The sequence below is a fragment of the Pan troglodytes genome, chromosome 3 (assembly GCF_028858775.2).
Source record: "Pan troglodytes isolate AG18354 chromosome 3, NHGRI_mPanTro3-v2.0_pri, whole genome shotgun sequence".
NCBI lineage: Eukaryota > Metazoa > Chordata > Mammalia > Primates > Hominidae > Pan > Pan troglodytes.
The window spans coordinates 101,861,143-101,888,891 of NC_072401.2; the positions used below are offsets into that span (position 1 = coordinate 101,861,143).

Sequence of the window (27,749 nt, forward strand, 5' to 3'; positions counted from 1 at the left end):
GAAGGCAAGTTCTTTGATAGGGATGGCCGAACTGTTGCTTTACATGGGGGAAAGCAGGACATTGGCTGCCATGGCCTGCGGGTAGCAGCTACAGGTATCCATGTCAAGTCTTAGGATAAGGAAAGGATTGTAGAACAGGATATCCGTGACTTCTTCCCAGAGCATTTGTGGCTGCTAGGCAGTCGAGCACATGCCAGAGCATGGTGTAGCTTAAGTACCATGATTAGAAGGATGATTGCAGACAAGGCCTCTCCTTCAATTATTGAACTAGTTTTTTAGGCATATTTTATATCCAAGGTCAAGTGAGGGGTTCCTCAAAATGATGAATGACTTATTTTTTTTATTTTTATCTTCTTTTTTTTTGAACTTTTATTTTAGGTTCATGGGTATATGTATACAGGTTTGTTATATAGGTAAACTGCATGTCATGGGTTTTTTGGTACAGATTATTTTACCCATGTAATAAGCATAGTATTTTTCAGTCCTTACCCTCCTCCCACCCTCTACCCTCAAGAAGTCCCAGGTGTCTGTTGTTCCCTTCTTTGTGGATAAAGGACTTTTGATGTCATTAGTGAATGAAGAAAGTTAGTACTTCATTCTAGCCTCATGCAGTCCTTCATGATTTACCTTGGGAAACAAGGCTTCCTGTGATCTAGTACCCTCTACTACTTGAGCCTTGTTTCCCAGCCAGAGGTCAACGCTTCTCAAGCTGTTTATAGTGAAGGACAATGTTGGTTTCTAACAATATCTAATCAGCTACAAACAGACATTTTAAAAAATACAATAACATGAATGTTGCAGCAGTATCAGATTGCTATAACAGTTTTTAAAGTTTTATGATTTCTTTCATATACCATTCAGTTTCACAATTCTTTTCCTATTTGTACATGCTATTCCCTGTGCCTGGAAAATCTTTCCTCTCTTCACCTAGGCCACGTTTTTTTTTTTTTTTTTTTTTTTTTTCCTCATTCTGTAAGTTTTAGCTCAAATACCATCTGTAAGAAATTTGCCACTAAACTTCACGGTATCATGTCTGTCTTTACATAACACTATGTTATCATTTACCATATTATACTAAAATTATTTTTCTTATGTGTGTGTCTTTCCACTTCTATAAGCTCCTTGAGAACTGCAACCATGACAAGCCCTCCTTATATCTGGGATAGTACTTGACAAGGATTAAGGTCTGTCACTTTTTGTTCAACTGAGCCATACTCCTCCATAGATGAGTTTTCAAGTGAAGTCAAGAGTTTGTAGCATAGTTCAACTGGTAAACATCTGAATTTGTGCTAATAGGATAATGCTCATGATTGATACTGTTTCAATTATTTTCTCAAAGATCAGCAACCTAAATAAGAACAAACTCTAGTTTCATCAGCATGCATTTCACATTGACAATATTTCTCAAAAAATAAATCTTGCTTCATTAATGATTCTTTACGTCCATACCAATATCAGTCTTTGCTTTTTTTTTTTACAACATTATAATCCCTCTAAAATTAGTGTGTTGGCTTCACTAATAATGGTACAGGACTGAATAGTCACTGAATCTCTCACATCCTAGATTTTCATATATTTGTGGTTTTTATAATGAATAAATGGCTATTTTATAATAAGATTTCATAATATGTTTCTTTAACACTACTGACAACAATTTATAAACAATCAGAATGGCCATAGGAGAAAAGATCATTTTGTCTTGGTTTTATAGATGTGGAACCCAGTGTAGAGCATTATTAAGAAATTCATTCAGGATTATAGAGTACGATCATAATATACAGTTGGCCTTCCATATCTGTGGGTTCTATGTCCACAGATTCAACCAGCTGTGAATTAAAAATATTCAAAAACAGTAAAAATGAACAATACATTAATAAAAAATAATACAAATCAAAATATAGTATAACAACTATTTATATAGCATTTACCTTGTATTAGGTATTACAAGTAATCTAGAGATAGTTTAAAGTACTACATGAGAGAATTCGTGTAGGTTATATTCAAATACTATGCAGTTTTATTTACATCAGGGACTTGAGCAACCACAGATTTTGGTATCTCCAGGCCTTTTGAAATCAATCTTCCACCTCCATGAATACAGAGAGGCAACTGTAAATATCCTTTATTTATGATGTTTTCCTTTTAGCTTGTGTTATTTTATTTTAAAATGAAAGAAAAATAATTGAAAAACATGTTAAGCTCTTCTGGAAGTTCACAAAGCTACTCTCAGATTATCAGGGCACCATTTAGAAAATTACAGAAGTACCAGGGAATTGTATCTTGGAGAAAAATGGAAATCGCTAACAATCCACATTGCTGAGGGTCTGTGGGAACGGACTTTGATCCAAGCTACCGGACTTTCTAACACCACAGTTCTTCACTGGTCTGAAACCCCCTTCACTCTTCAGCCTTCAAAGGTGTCTTGGAACAGAAGGAAGATGAGACCTACTGGTGAGGGAGCAACCAGGTAGCAGCAGATTCCCCCTTGACAACAGTGCAGAGTTGGTCATAGAACAGTTAAATGGCTATCTGTTCAATTCTAAAGTTGTTATTTTTCCCTTTTAATTTTATATCTTAGACATGCTTTCATGTTATTAAAAATTATTTCGAGAATTATTTTTGCTCATTATATAATGTCATTGTGCAAAGTATAATTTATTTTATAATTTCCATATCATTAAACATGTAAGCTGCTTCTACATATTTGCTACCCCTCTTGTATATGATTTCATGCTCCCACGAGGTAAAGCTTTGCAGAAGGCAAGGTTTATAGCTCATAAATGTTTCAAAATTCCTGTCTGCCCTGCCGAATCACATTAAACATAATACTGTGCACGAAATAGATGATCAATATATGAAGCAACAAGCATTAAATATATCTAAAATCTTGTTTTGATATGGAAATTTTTAACATAGATGATGATTTCTGTATTACTGTTTGCTGTTTCATGAGGGTTCAAGACTTTTTAACTTCTTTCCTGAAATCTTCTAGGTTTGATGAATTCATTTCTATATATTCTGAATCTCCAAGTTGATATCTAATTTCAAGTTGACAACCTAGATAGTAGTTACTCTTTGGTTATTAAATTCAAAGTACAGTGATAGAAATATCTTAAGGAAAAAAGTGAGACAGACAATAGAATTGAACAGATGTCAAACTTGTTTCTTCCCATTACTTTCTGATCTTTACTCTTCAGAACATCATTATATAATTCCAAAATTACAAAAAGGAGCAATAAAAGTTATTTAGCTTTTCAAATCAAAAGGCTTGGAATCTGAGGCTAGGAATATTTTTTAAAGTATAAAAATGGAAAGGAATGGGAGTTGAACAAAAATTACTTTTATTAAGCTGGTTCGAAGATCAACACTGTTCCTTGCCTTCTATACACCTTTTCTTTCTTTCTTTTTTCTTTTTTTTTCCAACTGCAGAAGACTTGCTTTTTCCAAGTTGGACAATTAGTTACTAATATTTGAGCATTTTGGTAATTTAAAAAACAGCCCTTTACTAGCCACTGGGTTGCAAAGCAACCATAGCAAGTAGAAAGGAAGGTTTCCATATATCAGCTAGGGCTGGACAACGTATCTCATCCTCAGCTTCTCAAACTTTGCACCTGAAAGTGTCCATTGCATAGGATGGACCAACTTCCAGGTTCCTTTTTTTTCCTTTAAAACTTTTATTTTAGTTTCAAGGGGTACATCTGGAGGTTGGTTACATGGGCATTGCACGTCATAGGGGTTTGGCGTTCAGACCATTTTATCATCCAGGTAATTGGCATAATACCAAATAGGTAGTGTCTCAATACTCATTCTCTGGTGTCTCTTGTTCCCCGCTTTGTGCCTTCAGTGCTTGGCACCCCCTTCGAAATGCGAAGATAAAGTATTTGGTTTTCTGCTCTTTGGTAACTTCACTTAGAATAATGGACTCCAGATTCATCCATGTTGTTGCAAAAGTAACAATCTGGCTCTCTTATATGGCTGCATAGTATTCCACAGTGTATGCGTACCACATTTTCTTTATCTAGTCCACCACTGATGGGCATCTAGGTTGGTAGGCATCTAGGTTCATTCCATGTCTCTCTTATTGTAAATAGTGCTGTGATGAACATACATGTCATGTGATTTGGTAGTAAAACAATTTGTATTTCTTTGGTCTGTATCTAGTAATGGGACTGCTGGGTTGAATGGTAGTTCTATTTTAAGTTCTTTGAGAAATCTCCAGGCTGTTTCCACAGTGATTGAACTCATTTACATTCTCACCTGCAGTGTATAAGCATTCCCTTTTCTCTACAACCTGGCCAGCATCTGTGACTTCTTGACTTTTTAATGGTCACCATTCTGACTGATATGAGATGGCATCTCATTATGGTTTTGATTTGCATTTCCCAAATGATTAGTGATATTAGGCACTTTTGCATATGCTTGTTGGCCCTGTGTATGTCTTCTTTTGAGAAGTGTGCATTCATGTCCTTTGCCCATTTTTTAATGGGGTTGTTTTTTACTCTTTCATTTGTTTAAGTTCCTTATAGATTCTGGATATTATACCTTTATCGGATGCATAGTTCGTGAACACTTTCTCCCATTTTGTAAGTCGTCTGTTTACTCTGTTGATAGTTTCTTAGGCTGTGCAGAAGCTCTTTAGTTTAGCTAGGTCTTGTTAGTTTTTGTTTTTGTTGCAATTGCTTTTGGAGTCTTCATCATGAAGACTGATGCACAGAATGGTATTTCCTAGGTATTCTTCTAGAGATTTTATAGTTTTTGTTTTACATTCAAGTCTTCAATCCATCTTAGTTGATTTTTGTATATGATAAAAGGTAAGGATCCAGTTTTAATCTTCTCCCTATGGCTAGCCATTTATCCCAGCACTATTCCTTGAATAGAAAGTCCTTTCCCCACTGCTTGTTATTGTCAGCTTTGTTAAAGATGAGATGGTTATACGTGTGTGGCATTATTTCAGAGTTCTCTAACTTGTTTCATTGATCTATTTGTCTGTTTTTGTACCAGTATCATACTGTACTAGTTACTGTAGAGTTGTAGTATCATTTGTCATACTGTACTAGTTACTGTAGCCTTGTAGTATCATTTGAAGTTGTAGGTGTGTGGCATTATTTCAGGGTTCTCTAACTTGTTTCATTGATCTGTGTGTCTGTTTTTGTATCAGTATCATACTGTACTAGTTACTGTAGCCTTGTAGTATCATTTGAAGTTGGGTAATGTAATGCCTCCAGCTTTGTTCTTTTTGCTTAGCATTGCTTTAGCTATTTGGGCTCTCTTTTGGATCCAGATGAATTTCAGAATAGCTTTTTTCTAATTCTGTGAAAAATGTCACTGGTAGTTTGATAGAGAATAACATTGATTCTGTAGATTGCTTTGAAGAGTATGGCCTTTTTTAACAATATTGATTCTTCCAATCCATGAACATGGAATGTTTTTCCATTGGTTCATGTCATTTCTGATTTCTTTTGACAGTGTTTTGTACTTCTCATTATAGAGCTCTTTTGTCTTCCTGGTTAACTATATTCCTAGGTATTTTATTCTTTTTGTGGCTCCTGTGAATCAGATTGCATTCTTGATTTGTCTCTCAGCTTGGATGTTGTTGGTGTATAGAAATGCTACTGAATTTTGTACATTGATTTTGTATCCTAAAACTTTGCTGAAGTTGTTTATCAGAGCTAGGAGCCTTTGGGAAGAGACTATGGGGTTTTCTAGGTATAGAATCATATAATCTATGAAGACAGATAGTTTGACTTCTTCTCTTCATATTTGAATGCCTTTTACTTCTTCTCTTGCCTGACTGCTCTGGCTACGACTCCCAATACCATGTGAATATGAGTGGTGAGACTGGGCATCCATGTTTTGTTACAGTTTTCCCAGGAACAATTCCAGATGCTTTTTCCCATTCAGTCTGATGTTGGTTGTGGGTTCATCATAGATGGATCTTATCATTTTGAGGTATATTTCTTCAATGCCTGGATTGTTGAGGGATTTTAACATTAAAAGATGTTAAATTTTATCACAAGCCTTTTCTGACTGCACTTATTAAGATGATCATGCAATTTTTGTTTTGAGTTCTGTTTACGTAATGAATTGCACTTATTGATTTATGTATGTTGAATCAACCTTGCATCTCAGGGATGAAGCTTTCTTGATCATGGTGGATTAGCTTTATGACATTCTTCTGGGTTCAGTTTACTTTACTAGTATTTTGTTGAGAACTTTTGCATCTATGTTCATCAGAGATATTGGCCTGAAGTTTTCTTTGTTCATTGTGTTTCTGCAGGTTTCATGATATCAGTGTGATGTTAGCCACATAGAAAGAGTTAGGGAGGAGTTTCTTCTCGTTTTTTTGGAATTGATTCGGTAGGATTGGTACCAGCTCTTCTTTGTACACCTGGTAGAATTCAGCTGTGAATCTGTCTGGTCCAGGGCTTTTTCTGGTTGGTAGGGTTTTTTTATTACTGATTAAATTTTGGAATGCATTATTGGTCTGTTCAGGGTTTCAATTTATTCCTGGTTCAATCTTGGGACGTTGTATTTTTCCAGGAATTTATCTATTTCTTTTAGGTTTTCTGGTTTGGGTACATAAAGATGTTTGTAATAGTCTCTGGATTTTTTGTTTGTTTGTTTGTTTTTGTATTTCTGTGGAGTCAGTGGTAATATCCACTATCATTTCTGATAGTGTTTATTTGGATCTTCTCTCTTTTTTCATTTTTAGTCTAGCTAACAGTCTATCAGTCTTATTTATTCTTCCAAAAGGCAAACTTTTGGTTTTGTTGATCTTTTGCATAGTTCTTATCATCTCCATGTCACTCAATTCATCTCTGATTTTGGTTATTTTTCTTTTGCTAGCTGTGGGATTAGTTTGTTCTTATTTGTTTAGTTCCTCTAGGTGTGATGTTAGATTGTCAATTTGAGATCTTTCTAATTTTTTGATGTGGGCATTTAGTGCTATTAACTTTTGTCTTAACACTGTTGAAGCTGTATCTCAGAGATTCTGGTATGTTGTATCTTTGCTTTCATTAGTTTTAAAGAATTTCATAATTTCTGCTTTAATTTCATTGTTTACACAAAAGTCATTCAGGAGCAGATTATTTAATATCCACTTAGTTGTAGGGTTTTTAAAAATCTTCTTGGTATTGATTTCTGTTCTTATTGTGCTGTGGTCTGAGAATGTGGCTGGTATGATTTTGGCTTTTTTGAAATTATTGAGAATTTCTGGCTGAGCATGTAGTCAATTTTAGAGTATGTGTCATGCATGGATGAGAAGGATTTATATTCTGCTTTTGTTGAGTGGACTTTTCTGTAGATGCATGTTAGTTCTATTTTGTCAATTGTCAAATGTAGGTCCCAAATGTCTTTGTTAGTAATCTGTCTTGATGATCTCTCCAATATCATCAGTGGGGTGTTGAAATCTACTATTATTGTGTGGTTACCTATGTCTCTTTGTAAGACTAAAAGAATTTGTTTTATAAATCCAGGTGCTGTAGTATTGGGTGCATATATTTAGGATAGTTAAGTCTTCTTGTTGAGTTGAACCCTTTATCACTTCCTTTCTTTGTCCTTTTTGATCATTTTTGGTTTAAAGTCTGTTTTGTCTGAAATAAGAATAGCAACCCCTGCTCTTTTTTGTTTGTTTTCTATTTGCTTGATAAATCTTTCTCCATCCCTTTACTCTGAGCCTATAGGTGTCCTTGAATGTGAGATTGATCTCTTAAAGACATCATACACTTGGGTCTTTCTTCTTTAATCAATTTGCCACTTTATGCCTTTTAAGTGGAGTGTTTAGCCCACTACCATTCAAGGTTAATATTAATATGTGTGGATTTGATCCTGTCATTCTGTTGTTACCTGGCGTTATGTAGACACGATTGTGTTTTTGCTTTATAGCGTCAATGGTGTATGAACTTTAGTGTGTTTTTGTAGTAGCCAGTAATGGTCTTTCATTTCCATATTCAGCACTCCCTATGAACCTCTTGAAAAGCAGGTCTGGTGGTAATGAATTCCCTTAGTATTTGCTTGTCTGAAAAGGATTTTATTTCTCCTTTGCTTATGGGTCTAGTTTGGCTGGATATGAAATTCTTTGTTGGAATTTCTTTTCTTTAAGGATGCTGAATATAGGCCCCCAGTCTCTTCTGGCTTGTAGAGTTTTGGCTGAAAGGTCCAGTGTTATCCACTGCTGGGGTTCCCTTTGTAGGTTGACCTGCCCATTCTCCCTAGCTACCTTTAATAGTTTTCTTTTCACATTGACCTTGGAGTATCTGATGACTATGTGTCTTGGGGATGGTTGTATTATATAGTATCTTGCTGGGGTTCTCTGAATTTCCTGAATTTGAATATCAACCTCTCTAGCTAAGTTGGGGACATTTTCATGGACAATATCCTCAAACATGTTTTCCAAATTGCTTGCTTTCTTTCCCTGTCTTTCAGGGATGCCAATGGGTCATAAGTTTTGTCTTTTTACATAATCTCATGTTTCTTGGAGATTTGTTCATTTTTGAAAATTCTATTTTCTTTATTTTTATCTGACTATGTTAATGTGAAGAACTAGTCTTTGAGTTCTGAGATTCTTTCCTTGACTTGGTCTACTCTGCTGTTAATACTTCCAATGTGTTATGAAATTCTTGTGGTGAGTTTTTCAGCTCTGTCAGATCAGTTTTGTTCTTTCTTAAAATGGCTATTTCATATTTCATTCCTTGTATGGTTTTGTTGAATTCCTTAGATTCCTCGGAATGGGTTTCAATCTTCTTATTCTCAATGATCTTCATTGCCATCCAGATTCTGAATTCTATTTCTGTAATTTCATCCATTTTATTCTGGTTAAGAATCACCGCAGAGCAGCTAGTTCAGTCATTTGGAGGTAAGGAGGCAATCTGGCTTTTAGAGTTTCAGGAGTTCTTGAGCTGGTTCTTTCTCACCTATGTGGACTGATGTTTCTTTAATTGCAGTGTAATTTGAGTATAGTCAGTTGGTTTCATTTCTGTATGTTTTCAGAGGGCTGAGGCTTTGTGCAGGGTCTTTATTTGCAGTTGAGTTCTTGTCCTTGGTTTTACAGAGGAGTATATTACCAAAGTATTTTTGGTGTTGAAGTTTGGTTTGCAATTTAATAGATAGTGCTTAAACATAATGGCTGGTAGATAGGCTCTTACCCAGCCATGCAGCCCCTCTGTGTTTCCTCACATTTGTAGCCATGCTCCCCCTCAGTGCTCTGAGAGTGTGTGATCCTCTCCCACTCAAGTGCTGGTCATAGATCTCAGCTTAGCACTCCCAGACTGTGCACTGCAGGCCTGAGACAAGCTTAGGATTTTTTCTCTCTCCCCAGCTTGGTGGCAGCAGGGGCAGGGACCTTGGCATGCCACTCAGAGCCACTGCCAATTAGAATAATCAGCTAGGGAAAGGTGGTTGCATTGCAGGCCCAAGCTGGGGGCTCATGACTGGTGAAGAGCAGGAAGGCAGGGGAAGGCAGTCTTGCCTCTTTTCCATAGGGCACTGCAGCATGGTGGAGGTGCACAAATTCCAAGATTCCTAATCCATCCCTAATTACTGGCTAGAGAGGGATAAAATTCTGATACTGACACATATGTTTGGATGGCACTCCTCTGTCTCTGTCTTCTGCTACTGGTCAGAAAAGCACAGCAGGTACCATTTATTCTACAAGAAATTTCTGAGTGTCTGTAACAGAACAGTGTTAGTTAATTAGGGATTAGACATAGGCCATGAATACAATATTTCTAATCGTGGACACTTTACCTAGAGTGACTATCATTGTGGTCAGGCCAATTCTGGACACGTACTTATTTTATTTTATTTTATTTTTTATTGTTAGTTGCCGAAAGGTAGATTCTTCTGCAAGTTTTATAAAACCTCAAAAACTAAGTGACAGCACTTAATCAATACTTCTTGTAACAATTAAATTAAAGTCAGAAGAGCATTTCCTTACTTAGTTCTAGGAAAGTAAAAGTCAATCCCATACCAACTGGGAGACTTAATTCCAAAGCAGGTTTAACGTTGGCCTGAGCTGTTTACTAAAATAAGAAACGTACCTGCCTTGAGCTTACTCCTGGTCATGACATGGAACATACTTTTGAGAAATTTCCATTTTTTATTGATTCACAATTATTGTAGTAAGATTGATCATTTGTATCTGGTTTTGTCAAGATACCTGGAGGGCTCTGTTGCTTGGCTGGTTACACAGCAAGACTATGTCTACATGACCAGCTGAGTAAAAGGAAACCTGGCTGAAACTGAATTTTGATCATCTTGTTTGAGGTATTTTTTTCCACACATCCATGGTTTCTGGACCCAGAGAGAAAATGTATTCTGGTATGGTCCTTATAGAGAGAGGGCAATTAGACCCTTCAACTAGCTTCTCTGAACCCATTTCCCTGAGCCAGCCTACGGCTGTGATACACATCTTTACTTTAATGCAGTTTCTATATTTTATCATTTTCTTGCAATAAACTGCAAATTTGCAAGCACCGTCACTTGGATTCTGCCAGTCTTTGTCAGCAACAGAAGCCTGTCTAAGTGCCACAGTTAGTGTGTGCTTACTGACCTAGGTAGGCAGACTGAATTTACAAGGAAACATTAACAACAGGCAGAAAGAGCAAATTGTGTCATTCCTTAGATAGGCAAGAGAATTGGACAAATTGTCTACAACCACCAGGTCATTCATTTTTTGGCAATTTTTGTTAGAGTTTGTTTTTAGACAAATAGACAATGATCATTGCGTTGACACAAACCATTAGCTTTTCAGCTTTTGAAATTCTTTAAAACAATCTAAGCTCCACCAGGCTAACAAAACAGATATTAATGATTGTCTCCGTGAATGAAATTGGGAAACTTACATAATTATTGCCTAGGTGTGGAGAGAATTCCTCAAGCTGTCAGTTCTTGGTTTTTCCTTGTGCAGAGTGCTCACCTGAGAACAGAAGATATGTTTTGATCTGTAAGCTCAGAGACTGAGTAAGGATGAAAATAAAGTTTCCTAGCTTTTTTCTATTTTTCAAGGAAAGTTCAACTTTCCTGCAAGAATGTCATTAAAGCCACCATTTGCCTCTTGGTATTGTCTAGAAATTAGTCACCAAAATATATGAACTTTTCCCAGACATCATCTGTTTTCACTTTAAAGTAGCAATATGAAGTCCTGGGTGGGATAGGTCAGGGCGCAGTGGGGGCGGGAGATGTGAGTTGGGAGATGATAACATTAGAGAAACCCTGGGGAATAAGTTTTGATTTTTGCTTGTTACATGAACTGGCTGTGCCTAAGCAAGCCCGTGTCATGTATTTAAAGTGCCATTTTATCAGGAAGACATTCTAGGGTCCTTCTGTTTAAATAATTCAGTGAGGGTTTTGTGAAAATGAATTTATAGGCCAATATGAACACTTGGGTGATATACAGAGCAGCGCAGGTGCCATTACTCAAAATCCCAGTGCTATTCCACCATCCAATACACAGAGAAATATTAACCTAGGATGGTGGCAAGCTGAGAGGCCCCAAGTATTTTTCACATGCCACTGGATTCATGACCAATATATTTTGCATTACTTGTGTCCTTCAGATAGAATCGAGTATCAACATCAGTCACACAATATAAAAGCAATATAGGTCAAATCTCCAGCTTTTAGAATAATTCTCATCATTTTGCTCCAGCTTTTATCTGCCAGTTGTTAGGAAATCTGTCCTCTGGGGACTCTGAGGATGTCACCTGTTACTTGTACCATCATGGCAATAATAAATAGTGCCAGAGACCTCTGAGGAGAACAAATTCAAGACTCCTCTTCAAGAGCTCCTTCGATTCTATGCTCTAAGAAATGTTGGGCATAGTTCTGCAGCACCCCCAGCCCCTGCTCCAAGGCAATCTTTTGCTAACTATTGTTCGTTTTGCAGAAGACACAGGACCTGCTTGGAACCCACGGCTATGAAGTACTGGAATGAGAAGTAAATAAAATAAATATTGATTCATCCCCTAGCATTTGCCAGAAGTCATGCAAAGCAAGTCATTGAAAATCTTTACAATTCTTAATATTCTTCCTCAAGGTCTGTCTAATTGACAGACTAGAAATTTTGAGAAAAATTTAATAACAATATGATATCAGTAACAAGAATAATGATATTTATGGTAAAAGAAAACAACCCACACACATATCTAGTGAAAAAAAAATCCAGAGGGAAATATATCAAATGCCAGTAGTGGTTGTATGAAGGTTGTTTCATAGGTAGTTTTAAATTCTTTTTTATTCTCTATTTTTTTCTATTTTTCATTTTGCATAATCTGGTCAAATATTAAAATGGTAGTTTCAGCCATGAAGAAATATTATAAGGCAGTAATATATGTTAATTTGCCAAATTAACAACATGTTAAGATGAGGGAAAGACTATTTGTAGTTGAAACAGTCAAGGAAGCTTTGGTCAAATGCAGAGAATGAGACAAATATTGACGGGCTGTGGACAGAAGAGGATTCTATATATGGCTTTATAAATTTGTGAATGTTTTGTTCATTTTTACTCTGTGGTTCTTTTTTTGTTGTTAATGAACTTTTACTTGTAAAAATAAATAAGCAAACAAAGATGACTATGCACTTAATGAGTAATTGCCATAGCATACTAATTAGTTAGTTTGCTAATGACATATTAATCATATGTAATTACCATTAGAGGGGTAAGTGTACGTGACAAAGGAGAGCAAGAGACTCTCCCTTCTAGAAAGCTGGGTTCAGAGAGAGAGACAGTCAGGGGACAGGGAAGGGAATGAATGAAGTCGGAGAAATATGCATTATTATTGTATATCAAGTGCTTTCAAAACTGAGCTAGAGAAGGCAGGCACATCATGGACGGTGTTGCAGACATGCTAAGGTGTTTGAACTTAACCTTAAGTTATTACTTATCAGAGTCTTCCAAGTAGAGGAATATTCTAATGAATTCAGATCTGATTTTTCTTACTCTAAATGGTTCAAAATCAACTGATGCCTTGAAGCTAAGTTTAGTGATGCAATATTTTTCTTCTTCCATAGAGTCATATATTTCTAATTTCAAGATTTTTCTTTATAATTTATATGACTTGACATATTAAAAGTGAGATAATGTGTATTAACTGTCTGAGATGATATAAATAAGAATCATGTTTAAAACGCATGTCACACATACATTTTTTAGTCAATCATGGTGATGTTTAACCTGACAAGATCGCTTACTAAAGCTGAGAAGTAGCTTATATGTTCTTATAAAGGACTCCTTGATCTGCAACATTTCATGCCCATTTTTTTTCCTGAAAGCATCTTCTTGTTATACCCTAGTAAGCTTTCTCTTTTACATTTAAGAGAATTCCAAATTTAAACATGTATGAGTTACGGTTTCAGCAGAAGACCTTATTCAACGAAGAATATATTTAAAGGAAGCAGGGAGTATGGATGGATGAACATCAACCGTATTACTTACTCCATGACCTAACTGAAAAAGAGGGATTTGGGGTCAAAGAACTCTCTTCCCTGGAGAAAATGACCAGAACTTTAACTGTGGCTCATTGAGGCTTCTAGAAAACCAGAAGATTTGGCATCCACTGGCATTTTCCCTAAAAGTGGATGGCTGCAGAGGGCTGTTTCCTTGGAAACATTGTTTATTGGTCTGTACCATAGTAAAATGTCCAGGGTTTCTACACTGAAGCAATGACAGATTCAAATAATTTTTATGACCAATGAAGCTCAAATTTCATTGTGTTACCCTTCTATGCTCATTAATTAACATTGTATTTCTTAGGTCTTGAAACAAATAAAGTAAATTGTAACAGTCATCAATTCTGAGTAGCTGGTGGTCAGATATTTGTTCTATCAATTGTTTTCTGTATTTTAAAAATTTCTAAAAATTTTTATATAGGCAGCAGTAGAAAAATTGAGTTAAGCTTGTGAACTGACATCAAACCTAACCATTTAAGTTTTTTTTTTCTACTTATTTTTTAGGAAAGATGTCAGTATTAGGCAAGAGAAGTTACTTAAATAAAAATAATTTTAGTAACGTAACTTCTCTTGAGTGTAGTGAGCATAGCATTTTAAAGAAAAGATATTTGAATACATTTTGAAATGCAGTGGGAAGAAATTTGTTTGCTAGTGTTTGGGGAGCCACCAAGTTCTGTTAATGATAGACTTGAATAAAAATTGTGGTAGTACAAGGAGCATTTGGATAGCATTATATTTTAGATGATAAATTCTGGGCTACTGAAGTCTACTCTGAATCATCAATTTCAGTGTTGCCTTATCACCAAATATTTTCCATGGTAATCATCTGGGTTGCCCTTTGAGAGGTTATTTTGGTAAAAGCAATACAATTTCTAAATTGAAGTTGGCAGAAATAAAAGTACCCAAGAATATATCTCACTATTTCCATGATAATATCTCCCTCTTAGACCTGTGACCTGACAAGTTATTTTTGAAGAAAAGGAAGTTAGTTGGGCCAAGGGTCTATTTAACTAGTCTGCCATCGTCTATTCCACTTACTGCTGTGGTCACCACTAGAGTGGGAGAGAGCCTACATGGAATTTTCCCCAGGCCTTAGAGTCTGCTATTACATTTGCAACGAAGAAACACAAGGTTCTCTGAGGCTTTCCCCCTGCTGGAAGTCATGATTCTAGTGTCAGTTGTCCCATTTCTTTGGCAGAAATGGGTGGTAGAAAACTGATCTCAGCACCCTCCTCACAAGGAGAGCCAGGAGCTTCTACACAGAGCACTTCCAGGTATGTTTAGCACCCTAACTCACCACTTGGAGAGCCAACATGACTGCAGAGGGTTTGGAGTATGTGTGATGCCTGCTTGCAAGCCACGGGCAGATTCTGAGGTCTTTTCTTGATAAATCGTGTAGTCACACTTAGGATCTCTCATGTGCTTACTCAGGACTGGTTCACATTTAGCCTGCTTGAGCACTTTTTTTTTTTTTTTTTTTTTGCCCTTTTCCCTGACCTGGTAAAATAGGCCTGGCTACTTAGTAAAGGCTGGTGAATAGCCAGGAGAAAACTGTGAGTGGCTTCTAATCACTCTATGGGTACATTTTGCTCCTTTGCCCCCTTCAGATGGTTCCTCCTGAGAGAAAGTACAGTATGGGAATAAAGGAAATATGTGTATTGAAGAGTGGAAGAGATACAAGAGCAAAGGAGATCTCTCCTAAAATAAGATGGCTCATGTGAGGGGTTTCAGCATTCCTGTGCAGGCTTCAGCTTTTCTTGCTCTTCAACTCTTCTGTTTGCCTTTTGCCGTTTGTTCTAGTTTGAATTTATACATGAAATTGAGAACACTTTCAGCCTTTAATATCTTGCTCTTGATTTGGGACAATATTTATAGTTTTCTGTTTTACAAAATTATTTTCAGCCACCAGAAATATTTATAATATAGCTTATTCAATTGGGGAATTGGTTATTGTAAATGTATTAATGTAACATGATATTTAAATTAGACCCACATGGTTTTTTATATCTATATTTTTATTTTTTTTATGAAGTCTCGCTCCTCTGTCACCCAGGCTGGAGTGCCGTGGCACGATCTTGCAGCTTCCGCCCCCCGGGTTCCAGCATTTCTCCTGCCTCAGTCTCCAGGGTAGCTGGGATTACAGGCATGTGCCACCATGCCCAGCTAATTTTTGTATTTTTCAGTAGTGACAGAGTTTCACCATGTTGGCCACGCTGGTCTCGAACTCCTGACCTCAGGTGATCTGCCCGCCTCAGCCTCCCAAAGTGCTGGGATTACAGGCATGAGCCATAGCTCCTGGCCAGATTATTTTATAAAACTAATAATTTGTTTTTAATTGATCTGTTTCGTGATATCAATGGTTTAAATGTCTAATCTACTCAAAAGAAAGAAAAATCCATGATTTTAATTTTGAAAAGCTATCTAGCACCACATTTTTTCATTGTTCTTGACACAAATCATACCTATATTTTGAAAGACTTTTACAATTCCAATCAAATGAATATACCTAAGAAACTGGAAAAATTCACATTACATCAATAGAATATTATATTTTACCTTTATGGAGAGGCTCAATTAAATGTATATAAATGATATAAAACATGATTTACATTTTAACTGATGACCAGATTTTTGCCTTTTTGACCATATGCGACTACATAGCCAGCACCAAAATGAAACAAAACAACAGCAATAATTTAAAAACTTGTTAACAAATTTTGGTATCTTTCTGCCACTCCTGCAGAATAGGAAATGCCTCCAGCCATCTACACATCCACACATCTATAGAAAGCAACCTCTAAAGGCCACATAGTCCAATAATCTTATCAAATTGGTAAGATTTTTCTTTCCTTCATGGGAGAATTTTACACTTATTGACAGTAATTGACTATTTCTAAAGAAGTTAGGCCTTTTGTTTATGTTTCACATGAACAAAATCCAAGGTTATAGTTAGATTCTAAAATAACTAATTTTCATCTAATCAACTTTTCTGGAAACTTACCAGACTCATGAGAAATTGTCTTAACGGTAAGAAGCTTCACGCTCTCTTTATCAGACTGAGGTCTATTTGAAAAAAAAACATGAAATTAACACCACAGTAATCAGCATTGTATGTTTGTGAAAGTATTGTGACACAAACAGAATGATGAAGACACATATACATATATATATAATGTGTGTGTGTATATATATATACACGTGTGTGTGTGTATACATACATACATATATATATATATCTATATATATATATATAGATATCTATCTCCATGGCAAGAACTTTGTCTTTTCACATACAAATACACATATACTTTTTAGCAATTTTTACTTTTTCTGGAATCAAGCCAATAAATCCCTGCCACTCTCTTATAGTGGTGATTGTCAGATAAATTAAAAATTAGTTTGAGTTGTGTGAAACACTTGGCACAAGGTCCATATCGCACATGTCTCCAATTCTGAATTATGGAGAGGAAGACATAGAAATGTTTACAAGCCTTTTGGGCTTATGCTGAATTCTGGACATATTCCTTTTCCTGAAGTTCTGAGATACTGTAGTACAGTATCTGAACTGCCTATTTTAATCAAGAGTTCTCATCTATCCAAAAGAGTTTCAAACTCTAATTATTTCCTTTGGACATCTGAGGAGTCTCTAAGTCATATGAATAGTAATTTAGCATTATTTCTAAAGTTTACAACCTTATGAAACATAAAAACACTTATATAAAGGTAGACCACAAATTCCTGTCAACAAGGAAAACAGGGTTTGTTTTGACATGAAAATCAATTCATCATGTCTCTTTGCAGCACCTTGGTTGTTACAGTTGCCTGGATTACTAAAATCTGCTTTATTTTAATCAAGTCAAAGTAAAACAGCCATCTACCTTAAAGGCACTGAGAACTGGCTCAAGGTAGAAGCACAAATTTCCCTGTGATAAACATATTAAAAATTTCACTGGGAAACTATTTAAAAACTCTAGGTATTTTTTCTATGATATTTTCCCTCATAATTATATTCATTCTTCTACTTTTCCATTTCATCTTTTTATTTCCCATTTTACCATTCTAAGATTAAACATGATCTTACATTTGGAATTTCTCTGTTAAATGGAGAGAGCTCTGACAAACAGTTAAAGCCAATATGTAGATTTTCTACACTTTAGAAATAATCCAAAAAAGTATAAGTAGAGTAACAATAATTTTCACTACGTAAATGGTAGGGTCTAAACAAAAGATGATATGGGCTTACTTACTGATCATTTCCATTTTCTGGTGTGCCTAGGAGAAGAGGGAGTAGTTATTAGAGTTGCAAAGAAGTTGGCTACCAAAAATATGAGCAAGCCCCTCTAACCCCCTCACCTGCTGTCCACTCTTTTCTATGCAGAGATGTTTCAAAGTCATTTTAAAATATTTTAATTTTCCCCTTGCCAAGCCATTTCCTCCGGTATGGTTAATACTTATCCTTGGCACTCATGGGATAGTCCTAATTAGGTCAAGTCCACTAAACTTAGTTCTGGACTAATCTTGATCTTGTAGTTTCATATCACTATGTGAAATTACTGTTAATTATTGCATATCCCATGGACAACAGAAAATGTCTGTTTATTTCAGTATCTCTGAAAAAATTCTATTAAAAGTATTGAAGGTTTTATGCCAGAGAATTGAAGTTTTGACTTTCCTTTATACATTGCTCTTTTTTGGGACAGAAATCACTGTGTTTGTGGTGAGCTACAATGTAGATACTATATCTAATTGTATCTTAAACCCACTGATTCAGCCTCTCAAAAGAGCCCTGCAAAATGTCGCAGAGGCTACTAGCTGCAACTAATCTTTTGTTCTCTTTGCCAGGCTGCTTCACAGCTGTCTAATAGAAAACACCTGGGGTTTAGAGTGAGAACTCAGAATGATTCATTCTGCACAAGGACATGGCCTCTCTGGAGTGAATGTTGGTGATCAAATCTTGCATTAATCTATGGCCAATCAGGCCAGCTGTTTAATGTGATTGCATAAGGTTCCCCTTGTTGTGCTCCTTTGCTCTGGTTTTATTCCATTGCAGCTTCTGTTTCTTAGATTTCCTTTTATATGTAATCTAAATCTTGTCATTGAGTATGCCCTTTGAATATAATTCTCCTGGCTTTGACTATCCTTGTTTTATAAAGACCTTAACTTCCACTCATATTTTGGCTGCTTCTATTTCTGTCATCTTGGTTAAGATATGCCATCGTAACTCTTAATCCGTAGGATTTAACCCATGGCACCATATGCTGCTCACCAATTAGACTTAACCTCATCTTTGCTCCATCAGTAAAGTTTTAACAGCATTTTTTGATTCCTATGTGTCATATACAATATCACCTGTGATGCTAATAGCCCTGTTTTAAAATAAGTTTTTTTCATTTATAATTTTTATGGGTACATAGTAGATGTAGATATTTATGGGGTATAAGAGAGATTTTGATATAGGCATGCAATGCATAACAATCACATCATGGCAGTGGTGTATCCATCCCCTCAAGTATCCTTCGTGTTACAAACAGTTCAATTATATTCATTGAGTTATTTCAAAATGTATCATTAAGTTTATTATTGACTATAGTCGCCCTGTTGTGCTGTCAAATACTAGGTTTTATCCATACTTCATATATTTTTGTACCCATTAACCATCTCCACTTCCCCTCCACTACCCTTCCCAGCTTCTGGTAGCCATCCTTCTACTCTCTAGCTCCATGAGTTCAATTGTTTTGATTTTTTAGCTTCCAGAAACAAAAACGTGGGAAGTTTGTCTTTCTGTGCCTGACTTATTTCACTTAACATAATGACTTCCAGTTCCATCCATGTTGTTGCAAATGACAGGATCTCATTCTTTTTTGTGACTGAATGGACATCACTGTGTATAAGCACCACATTTTCATTATCTATTCATCTGCTGATGGACACTTAGGTTGCTTCCAAATCTTGCCTATTGTGAACAGTGCTGCAACAAATGTGGGACTGCAGGTATTTCTTTGATATATTGATTTCCTGTGTTAAGCGTACATACCCAGCAGCGGGATTGCTGGATCATATAGTAGCTGTATTTTTAGTTTTTTTGAGGAACCTCCAAGCTGTTCTCCATAGTGGTTGTACTAATTTACATTTCCACCCACAGTGTACGAGGTTTCCCTTTTCTCCGCATTCTCTCCAGCAAAATGTATTGAGATTTTTGTATGCCTGTTTTAATATTTTTTCCCTAGGAAACTATAGCGATAGTCTCATTAGCAGATAGATGCAAGCCAACAGACTATTTTCTGCGTATATACCATTCTTATTTGGTTAAAGTTCAGTCCACTGTCAACCTTGTCCAGATAAGCTTCATTTCTTACGGAAATCTCTGATTCATGTTGTCTTCCACAGAGCAGAATGGGTTTACTAATTTCCCAAACTAGATAAAGTCTCTCCCACATACTTGAAGAGTGATTAACTGCAGGTATTTAATGGTGCTAATTTAATGATAACAGTGCTGTAAATTCTGTCTCAGAAACAAAGTTAACAACAACCAAAAAGATTTGGCTAATTGTACAATTGCCAAACTTGACTTTAAAATACTCATGTCTTCAGAATAGCTATCCGTAGTGGTAGGAACATTATACATTCATGGAAACCGCTTTAATAGAAAAGGTCAACTTTTCAAATAATACATTCTTAAATCTTCCTATGTAAAGTAATTTTTAGTATAGCATATTTTTACAAATGGATTTAGCACATTAATTTTTACCTATCCTGCATACTCAACACTCACAGGCCGATTTTCAGTAAAAGACAGGATTGGTAGGTAGTTCAGAAACTTAGAGAAATTAAACTGACTTATAAAAATGCTGTTTGTCCTCTGAAAACTGAACAAGGAGACATGTTTCAGACATTAAGAAGTTTATTCACTGATTCCCAAAGGAAAAGGCATTGATTTGTTTTTACTTTTCACCAAGAGCTAAAATGAACTCTGCTGTTTTGGTCTCCTAGCTTCTCTTGGTACTGTCGTGATCATACTACAACTGTCCATGCAATGCATGGTGAGCAGGTGGCTTTAGGGATAGCATTCATTGGTGTCCTGGGGGGCACACTGTCCATGAGGTAAACAAAGAATAATGCAGCTTATATACATTATAAAAATAATTGCTTTTTACCTTCTAACAGTTTATGAGACTTAGATTTTTTTGTGACATATTTAGAATTAAAGTGGGGAAGGAGAATTCTATTTACTGTACATTTAAAAATGTAACTCAATATGTATATAGTAAGGGCCTGCTATATATTATGTAGCATGCAATGTGAACAATATGTGATTTGTGACTTGGAAGGGTTGCCTGACTTTCAAGAGAGGTAGGCACATGGAGAAATAAGTAACTGTACTATGGTATGATAAATAATATAATCCAAATCTGTAGTAATACAATTAAAGGTAGAATTCATTCTGCTTGAAGAAGTGGTATGTTATAAAAAGATACAGTAAATTTGTGTTTGAGTTGAGTCCTAATGGGTAAGTTGGAGATTAGGTATGTTATGAAAGGTAAGAGGTGGGCTGGATATTCCAGAAGGAATAGTATGGTTGAGGGCATGGATACATGCTACTACATTATATGACCAGGGCTGGGCTGTGAAGTGGAAAGATAGTTTGGAATTAAGGTAACATGACAGCTGAGCCATGGGAGTTGAAGGGGTATTTAGGTGAAGGTTGAGTAAAGAAGAGGCAAATTTCTTGGAACAGAAAAAAGACTGAGTAAAGACTAAAAGAAATCAGAATTTAGTTAACAATAATTTATCAGTATTAGTTCACTAATTGTGACAAACATACCATCAGATCTTAATAAGGGAATAAGGGAAACTAGGTATGGTGACTCACTGTACTATCTTTGCAACTTCCCTGTAACTCTAAGTCTACTCTAAAATAGAAAGTTTATTTTTAAAAAGGATAAAAAATATAACATGGTCTTGGAAGATACTTTCGTTGGGTGTGTCTCCCAGGAGGGAAATTAGTCACAGAACATTTTTTGAGATTATGGGCCCCTGAACTGAATTCTTAGCAATCTCCCTCTTTATTTTCTGTTACATAGAAATGGAGTTAATCTTTACCATAGACAAGTTATGTCATTGTTATGCCCTCTTTACTATAATATTCCCCTGACCACCCATAAAATTTGGGCTATTTTATTAAAAAGAATTTCCCTATATTTGATAATATCTACTCATAGTATTTAATTCCCACTCTGCAGTTCACTAGCATTCAGTGGGTGTCTGTGCCCTTCGTCCTTTGTTTCTGTGATCAGGAAATATAACATTTCATTTCTTTCTATAACTCTTCTCTCCCTTTAAGAATTTAAAATCAAGTTTAAACTGAGCATTCATTCTTCTTTCAGGAAAACAAAACAAAACACTGTTACCTACCCGGATCTGCCTTCCAGCACATTCGGTACAAACCCACCAGAACAAATACTGAAAGTGTTATTACAATCAAAGCAATAACCACCGGCAAAATAATACCTAAAAAGAATTGGAGACATTGTCAATTAGAGTGGCTACTGAATTTCACAGCAATAGTTTGGTAAGTGAGCAAAAGCATGAGTACTTCCTTTCTTCTTTAAATATCATTCTATTAAAAACATATTTTAGGCAAAGATTCCTCTGATTCATGGGGTTTGCTCTAGTTGTCATCTTTGACATAACCACTTGATGTCAGTCTTGTAACCTTTCTGAAACAAAATTCCAACCTTAAGAGAGAGTGCCCCCATCTTCCTGGAGACTGGAGAAGCAGAAGATGTACTCTAGATTATAATTAAATCCTCATTCACTCATTACATTTTTTAGTACTTTATAATGAAGTTACCGAAATATATATAACCCAACTGGGATTGTTTTAGTCCTAATGCTGGCTTTCTAAAACACTCACAAATTTCTTTCTATAATAATACCTTAAAACTAGAAAAGGCATAAAATAATGTAAGTAGATACCACAGTGAAGATGATTCTTGAAAATGAACATGATTCAAGAGAGATGTGTATGTGTGTCTGTTTGGGGGAGTGATGTTGCTGCAGTAACTTAGGGTGAGTTTTTCGTATTTGTATTAAGAGGAAGAGTATTGCCTTCCTTCCTTCCTTCCTTCCTTCTTTCCTTCCTTCCTTCCTTCTTTTCTGATGGTTATTTCCAAGGTTAAAAGTACAGTGATAAAAGCAAGAGAGGTGTCATAGACACACAACTAAAGGAAATTAAGATGACTATTAGTTTAGCATATTTGCTTGCATATGTACTCCTTATATATTTATCAGGGGTGAGACTTATTCTCCAATTCATCTATAGGATGGTTTACACTTCCATTGTCAGAGTTAAATATTTGTTTTAAGTAAGTTCTGCTGATTTCATAATAGACCTTAGGTGAAATCATTATTGCCTCTCAAATGAAGACGCCGTGAATCAGCAGGTCAGTAATTTCTATGATGACTTATTTAATGGAATGGGTTTAACTAAACTTAATAGAGCCTTTTATAATAACAGTTTTGAATATTGTCTTTTTATTCTTAATTACTAAGGAAGTTATTTAATATTCTGTATTCAGTCTTAGCACACACATAAATGTTATATGACATATATAGGTTTTAGTTAAAATGGAACATTTCTTAAAGGCCGTTTTTAATGTTCTATGAAGGCAAACAATTCATTTTTTGATATAATTTATTATTTTAATTATTTACTTGACAAAAATAAAATATATTCAGGGTATACAACCTGATAATTTGGAAATAATTCACTTTTATTCGGACCTCTACCTGTGCATTTTGACTTATCTGAAACTAGTCCCATTGAGTCATCCTTGGCCCTTGATCGTAAATGTTAAGCACTAAACTAAGAAAAAAATTGCCAAACTGTGCTTTTTTTCCTCTTCTCTTTTCTTTCTTTCTTTTTTTCTTTTCTTTTTTTTTTTTTTTTTTGTCATTAAGACTCACTTGTGGGAAATTTTCAGAGCAGGCAGCAGTTAGATGGGATTGTAATGGGATTGCAGGCTCAGTAAAGTTGAGAAAAGGCTGCCCATAATCTGATTCCTCTCCTTTACTGGTCACATTCAAACATTCTGCATATCTACTGCCATGAATGAAGGCATTGCTGTTACTCACTGGAATAAGACCGGCTGGTTGCTGAAGTGCTTGCATTTTTTCCACCCTCAGTGCCTATTACTTTAAGAAAGAAAAAAACAAGTCACTTTTGGTTAATGTGTGCCAATTCTTGCAGTCCTCCCTCCACCCTCATTTAAGGAAACAGCCATGATTTGTAGGTATGATGCTGCAAGTGCAAAAGATTCAGTCTCATTCTGAAGGAGCTCTGTTTTGTGAGTCAAGATTGTTAGGGTTTCAGTCAAGAAAGGGTCAGGTAGAGCAGATTTCCACTCAGGCACACAGATATCATACCTTGAGACTGTGAGGTGTTTTCTGGAATTGTAACTGGTATTGAGGTTAATGTATCGGTTTTAGAAGGTGATGCATCTGGTTGTAGAACACTACCTGTATGAAAATTACAAGTGCAGAATCAGGCTATGGTATTAAGCATTCATATGGGATTTCTTTGCAGATTCAAACAGTTTGCTTTTCTGAAGATCTGTGAAAACTATTTATTCTCAAATAGTAGGATAAATGCAATCATAACACTAAACCATAAGTTCATCCATTCCTCCTGGAAAGATAATTAAATTTAGAATCACAAAGCCTGAGTATCAGTTTTACATCTTCAGGAACTCGCCAAGAAAACTTCAGTAAGTTTTTTAGCATAGATTACAGCCTGTATAACCTACTGCATAAGATTCTTGTGGGATGTAAATCTATGCAAAAGCATTTTTCAAATTTCAGATATTATAACTTTGGGTGATAGTGATTTTTTTCTATCACACATAGTTAAAATGATCATAACTGCACAGGACATCAGATTTTATGTATTTATCAGTGATTGAAGAGAAAAAAATTGCAGTTGAGGCTTTGGTTAGAAGAATTGAGGAAAAATCAAAGAAGACTCCTTCATTTTCATCCCTAAAGTTCAGCAGCTGGTTTTATTATGTGCCTTTTCTAGAGTAACTGCTACTTGACTGTTTTTTTCACTAGCATCCATGCTCTTTTTTTTCCAAGGAAAATATAAATTAAAAATTTATTGTTATCGTTATTTGTTTGTTTAGTTAACATTTGCTATCTTCAATCAGAAGGACTGAAGCAAAAATTATAAGTAAAAATCTACTATTCAAAATCCATAGCTGTCAATAAGTTTAAAGGAAATATAAATAATTAAGTATTGTATAAGTTGAAAACATTTATTCTTGTGAATTTGGAATAAAATTTGTACTTAGAAAATTTTTTGAAAATGTATTCTCTTCCTCGTGCAGTATGAAGTGTTCTATTTAAATCATGCCTGTTTGCCTTGCCTCTTCACTGAATTGCAAGTTCCTAGAGTGTGAGGGCCATACTTGTCCACACACCCAACATGGAGCTCTGGCCACAGGGGGTGTGCAGTCAAATGTAGCTGACACCAAGAGGCACTTCTTATGATTATGGCTCCTTGGGCATATTGAGGCCATGTATAATTGCACCAAAGAAATTGATATTTCTATGACTGCCTTGGCTCATTCCTTCTTCACCACCCACATCCCAGCACGCACTGCATGCTCATGCATTTTTGACATCTGTGGGTGAAGAATAATGTTCAGAGTCTGTACCGTTCTTGCCATGCAAGAGATCTGTGGGTGGAAGCTAGATATATGCCCATAAGAACAAAGAAAAATGTCAGGCTAGTGCACTAAGCAGGCAGAAAAAGGAATATTAAATGAAAGAGTGGGAACTAGCTGAAACCTTGGTACTTTCAGCTGCCTTTTCCAGTGTCAAGTAGTTTAGTGAGGATGAATGCTCTTTCAGCTGTCTTGGTGGAAAAGAAGGTGGCTGATTAAATAACCAATGATGTTAATCCTTTTGGGATTTCTCAAGGGTTAATTGTCCTACCTTATTACCTTCTTGTAGACAGGCTAAATGGCACCCTGAGGACTGAGTGTAATGTGTCTGGGTCAGAACAAACTCCCAACTTCCCTGCTTAAAACGTGTTGATTGCCCAGTGCCAATGGTTATTGCTAATGACCCATGGATAGGCCAAAATGTTAAGACTTCATAGTGGAAAGATTTGGTGGCTGCTTGAACAAATACTTTAAAAATTTTTTTTGTTTTTCTTTAAACTGCAACCTTCAGTTAAGAAATTATTTCTGAATCCAGCACACACACACACACACACACACACACACACACACACACACACACACACACAATTACTGGTCATGATCCAATAATGGGAATTAACCTACAGTTTGAGAAGCTCTGTGTTTTAGCATGATCATATTGCTGAAATTATGGTACTTGGCTGAATCCATAAAACATGAGCCTAATGTTATTCTTTCTGTGACTAAGATGCGGAATCCATGACATGCTCAGAGCTGATGATCTACACAGTTTTTGTTGAGACTGTATTATCCTACATTACTAACAAAGTGGCATTGCCAGAGGAAGAATAGGAGAGTTATAGCAGAGTGGCTAAGAGCATGATTCTGAAGACAGGATACCTGGGTACAAATCTGACTCTAGCACTTACCCCTGTGGAATCTTGGGCAAGTTGCTTAACCTCTATGTGCCTGAGTTTCCACATATATACATGGAGATTATAATAGTTCTACATCATGGTATTGTGAAAATTATATGAGTAAAAATAAATTTAAACTGTTTAGAAGGGAATGTGATATTAATATGTATATATTATATATAATAATAATGTTCTATTCTTATATTATGATTATTCCCCTAGAGAGTTGAACCTCCCAACCAAGGTCAGTTTGTCTAATTTTCTCAAAAATCTAAGAATGAAAATATATGAACTTCAGCCACTTCTGTGTTTTCACATGCTTCTTTGCTCTAGTCAAGAAATAGAGGAACTGGAGAAACTGGAGTAGAATATGGTACTCTTAGATGACATAGATTTGTTCTTGGACCCTGACTTTTGGTGATTGTTATGATTATTGAATTTGTGGCTAGGTTGTTTCAGGATTTAAGTCCAGCCTGGAAACTTCAGGTCAGAACTTGGAGCAAGCTGATGAGACAGAGACCCTCAGAGTCAAGTCTGTTGTAATAATGTATGCCCAAATTTACCCCATCAGCATCTGACAATGGTACATATTTGGAGACCTCACTGTAGACCAATTACTTAATAAATCATTGAGAATTTTAAAGACAGAAGACCTATCAATGTCCCAAGGCACGTGTGATTGCCATAATAATGCTCCTCACAGAACTCCAACTATAGAAAGCATAAGTGACCAAATTTACCCACGTGTCCTCTGAAACCCATCTCTCTGTTTGTGCTGGTGCCATGTCTCTCTAAGGCTGCTCCCAGCCAATGAGTGGACCTGCCAGGAATATTAAGGCCGGCTTGTCCTGGGAGGAATGTGGACTGGAGGATTCCCTGATGGTCTTCCTGAACCTTCCCTAGAATGCATGGCAGCCTAGATGCTTCTGCTCAGCATCCCCGTTCTCTCTCCCTATCACCATGTCAGATGTGCATTTCAGTCTGATAGCTCTTCTAGACTTTCCTTGTCCCCTCACAGGCATTTTTTCTCTCATAGGCATTTTCCCCTAATAAAATCCTTGTACTTTTAACTGAATCTTGAACTCTGCTTCTCTGAACATTCAGATTAAAGCAGTCTCCCTGGCAAGTATTTAAAAGGCCACTTCTTATTGGGAGTAGAAATGAAGCCTCAGGAATTTTAAACTGGACTTGGAAGACTTGGGCACTGGTTCATAAGAAATATCTGTTTGTTTAAACCTTTTATTTTCCATTTTTTTGGGAAGCCTAACTCTTCCTATGGAAAATCACCCCTTCCCCACTTCATGTGGTCATGAGGTGCCCCTTTTTAATCCAACTTCAGAGTCACTGTATGACTAAAGTTCTCTCCTAAGAATTTGAGTGTGTAGTGATTTTGAGTTATTCTCAGAGTGAAGCTCTGAAGGGACTATCTATGGGTTTACAAAATCCCTGAAATTACTACAATGCTATCCTTCTTTATTCTGTGAGTTTCCCTCCCCAATGTTTTTTTTAGTTAAAAGAAATCTTGGGCAGGGCATGGTGGCCCACGCCTGTAATCCCAGCACTTTGGAACTGGTCTCTAATTGTAATTTGATAGATTATTCATGTCCCATTTAAAAAAATAACTTTTCAGCCTTTGACACAAATCTTTCTCTTCTTCTTATCACATTTTTTTATGTGGCTACCA

At 36.0% G+C, this 27,749-nt stretch overlaps 1 protein-coding gene and 1 long non-coding RNA gene across 3 annotated transcripts in view; one reads left to right on the forward strand and one right to left on the reverse strand.

Annotated features, from left to right (window-relative positions):
• Positions 1 to 27,749, forward strand: part of LOC134809901 (uncharacterized) — a 357,341-nt gene that overhangs the window by 208,263 nt on the left and 121,329 nt on the right. The window contains exon 2 of the long non-coding RNA XR_010156657.1: positions 21,831 to 22,015. This is a non-coding gene — a long non-coding RNA (uncharacterized LOC134809901). The remainder of the gene's footprint in view (positions 1 to 21,830; positions 22,016 to 27,749) is intronic.
• The window catches only part of EMCN (endomucin), a 122,604-nt gene that overhangs the window by 4,076 nt on the left and 90,779 nt on the right, over positions 1 to 27,749 (reverse strand). For both annotated transcript variants that reach the window (XM_016951918.4, XM_016951919.4), the window contains 6 exons: positions 23,872 to 23,964; positions 23,581 to 23,640; positions 21,859 to 21,954; positions 17,694 to 17,718; positions 16,448 to 16,509; positions 10,842 to 10,915 (listed from right to left, as the gene is read on the reverse strand). In XM_016951918.4, the coding sequence (XP_016807407.1) occupies positions 10,881 to 10,915; positions 16,448 to 16,509; positions 17,694 to 17,718; positions 21,859 to 21,954; positions 23,581 to 23,640; positions 23,872 to 23,964 (371 nt within the window). In that variant the 3' untranslated portion in view covers positions 10,842 to 10,880. The remainder of the gene's footprint in view (positions 1 to 10,841; positions 10,916 to 16,447; positions 16,510 to 17,693; positions 17,719 to 21,858; positions 21,955 to 23,580; positions 23,641 to 23,871; positions 23,965 to 27,749) is intronic.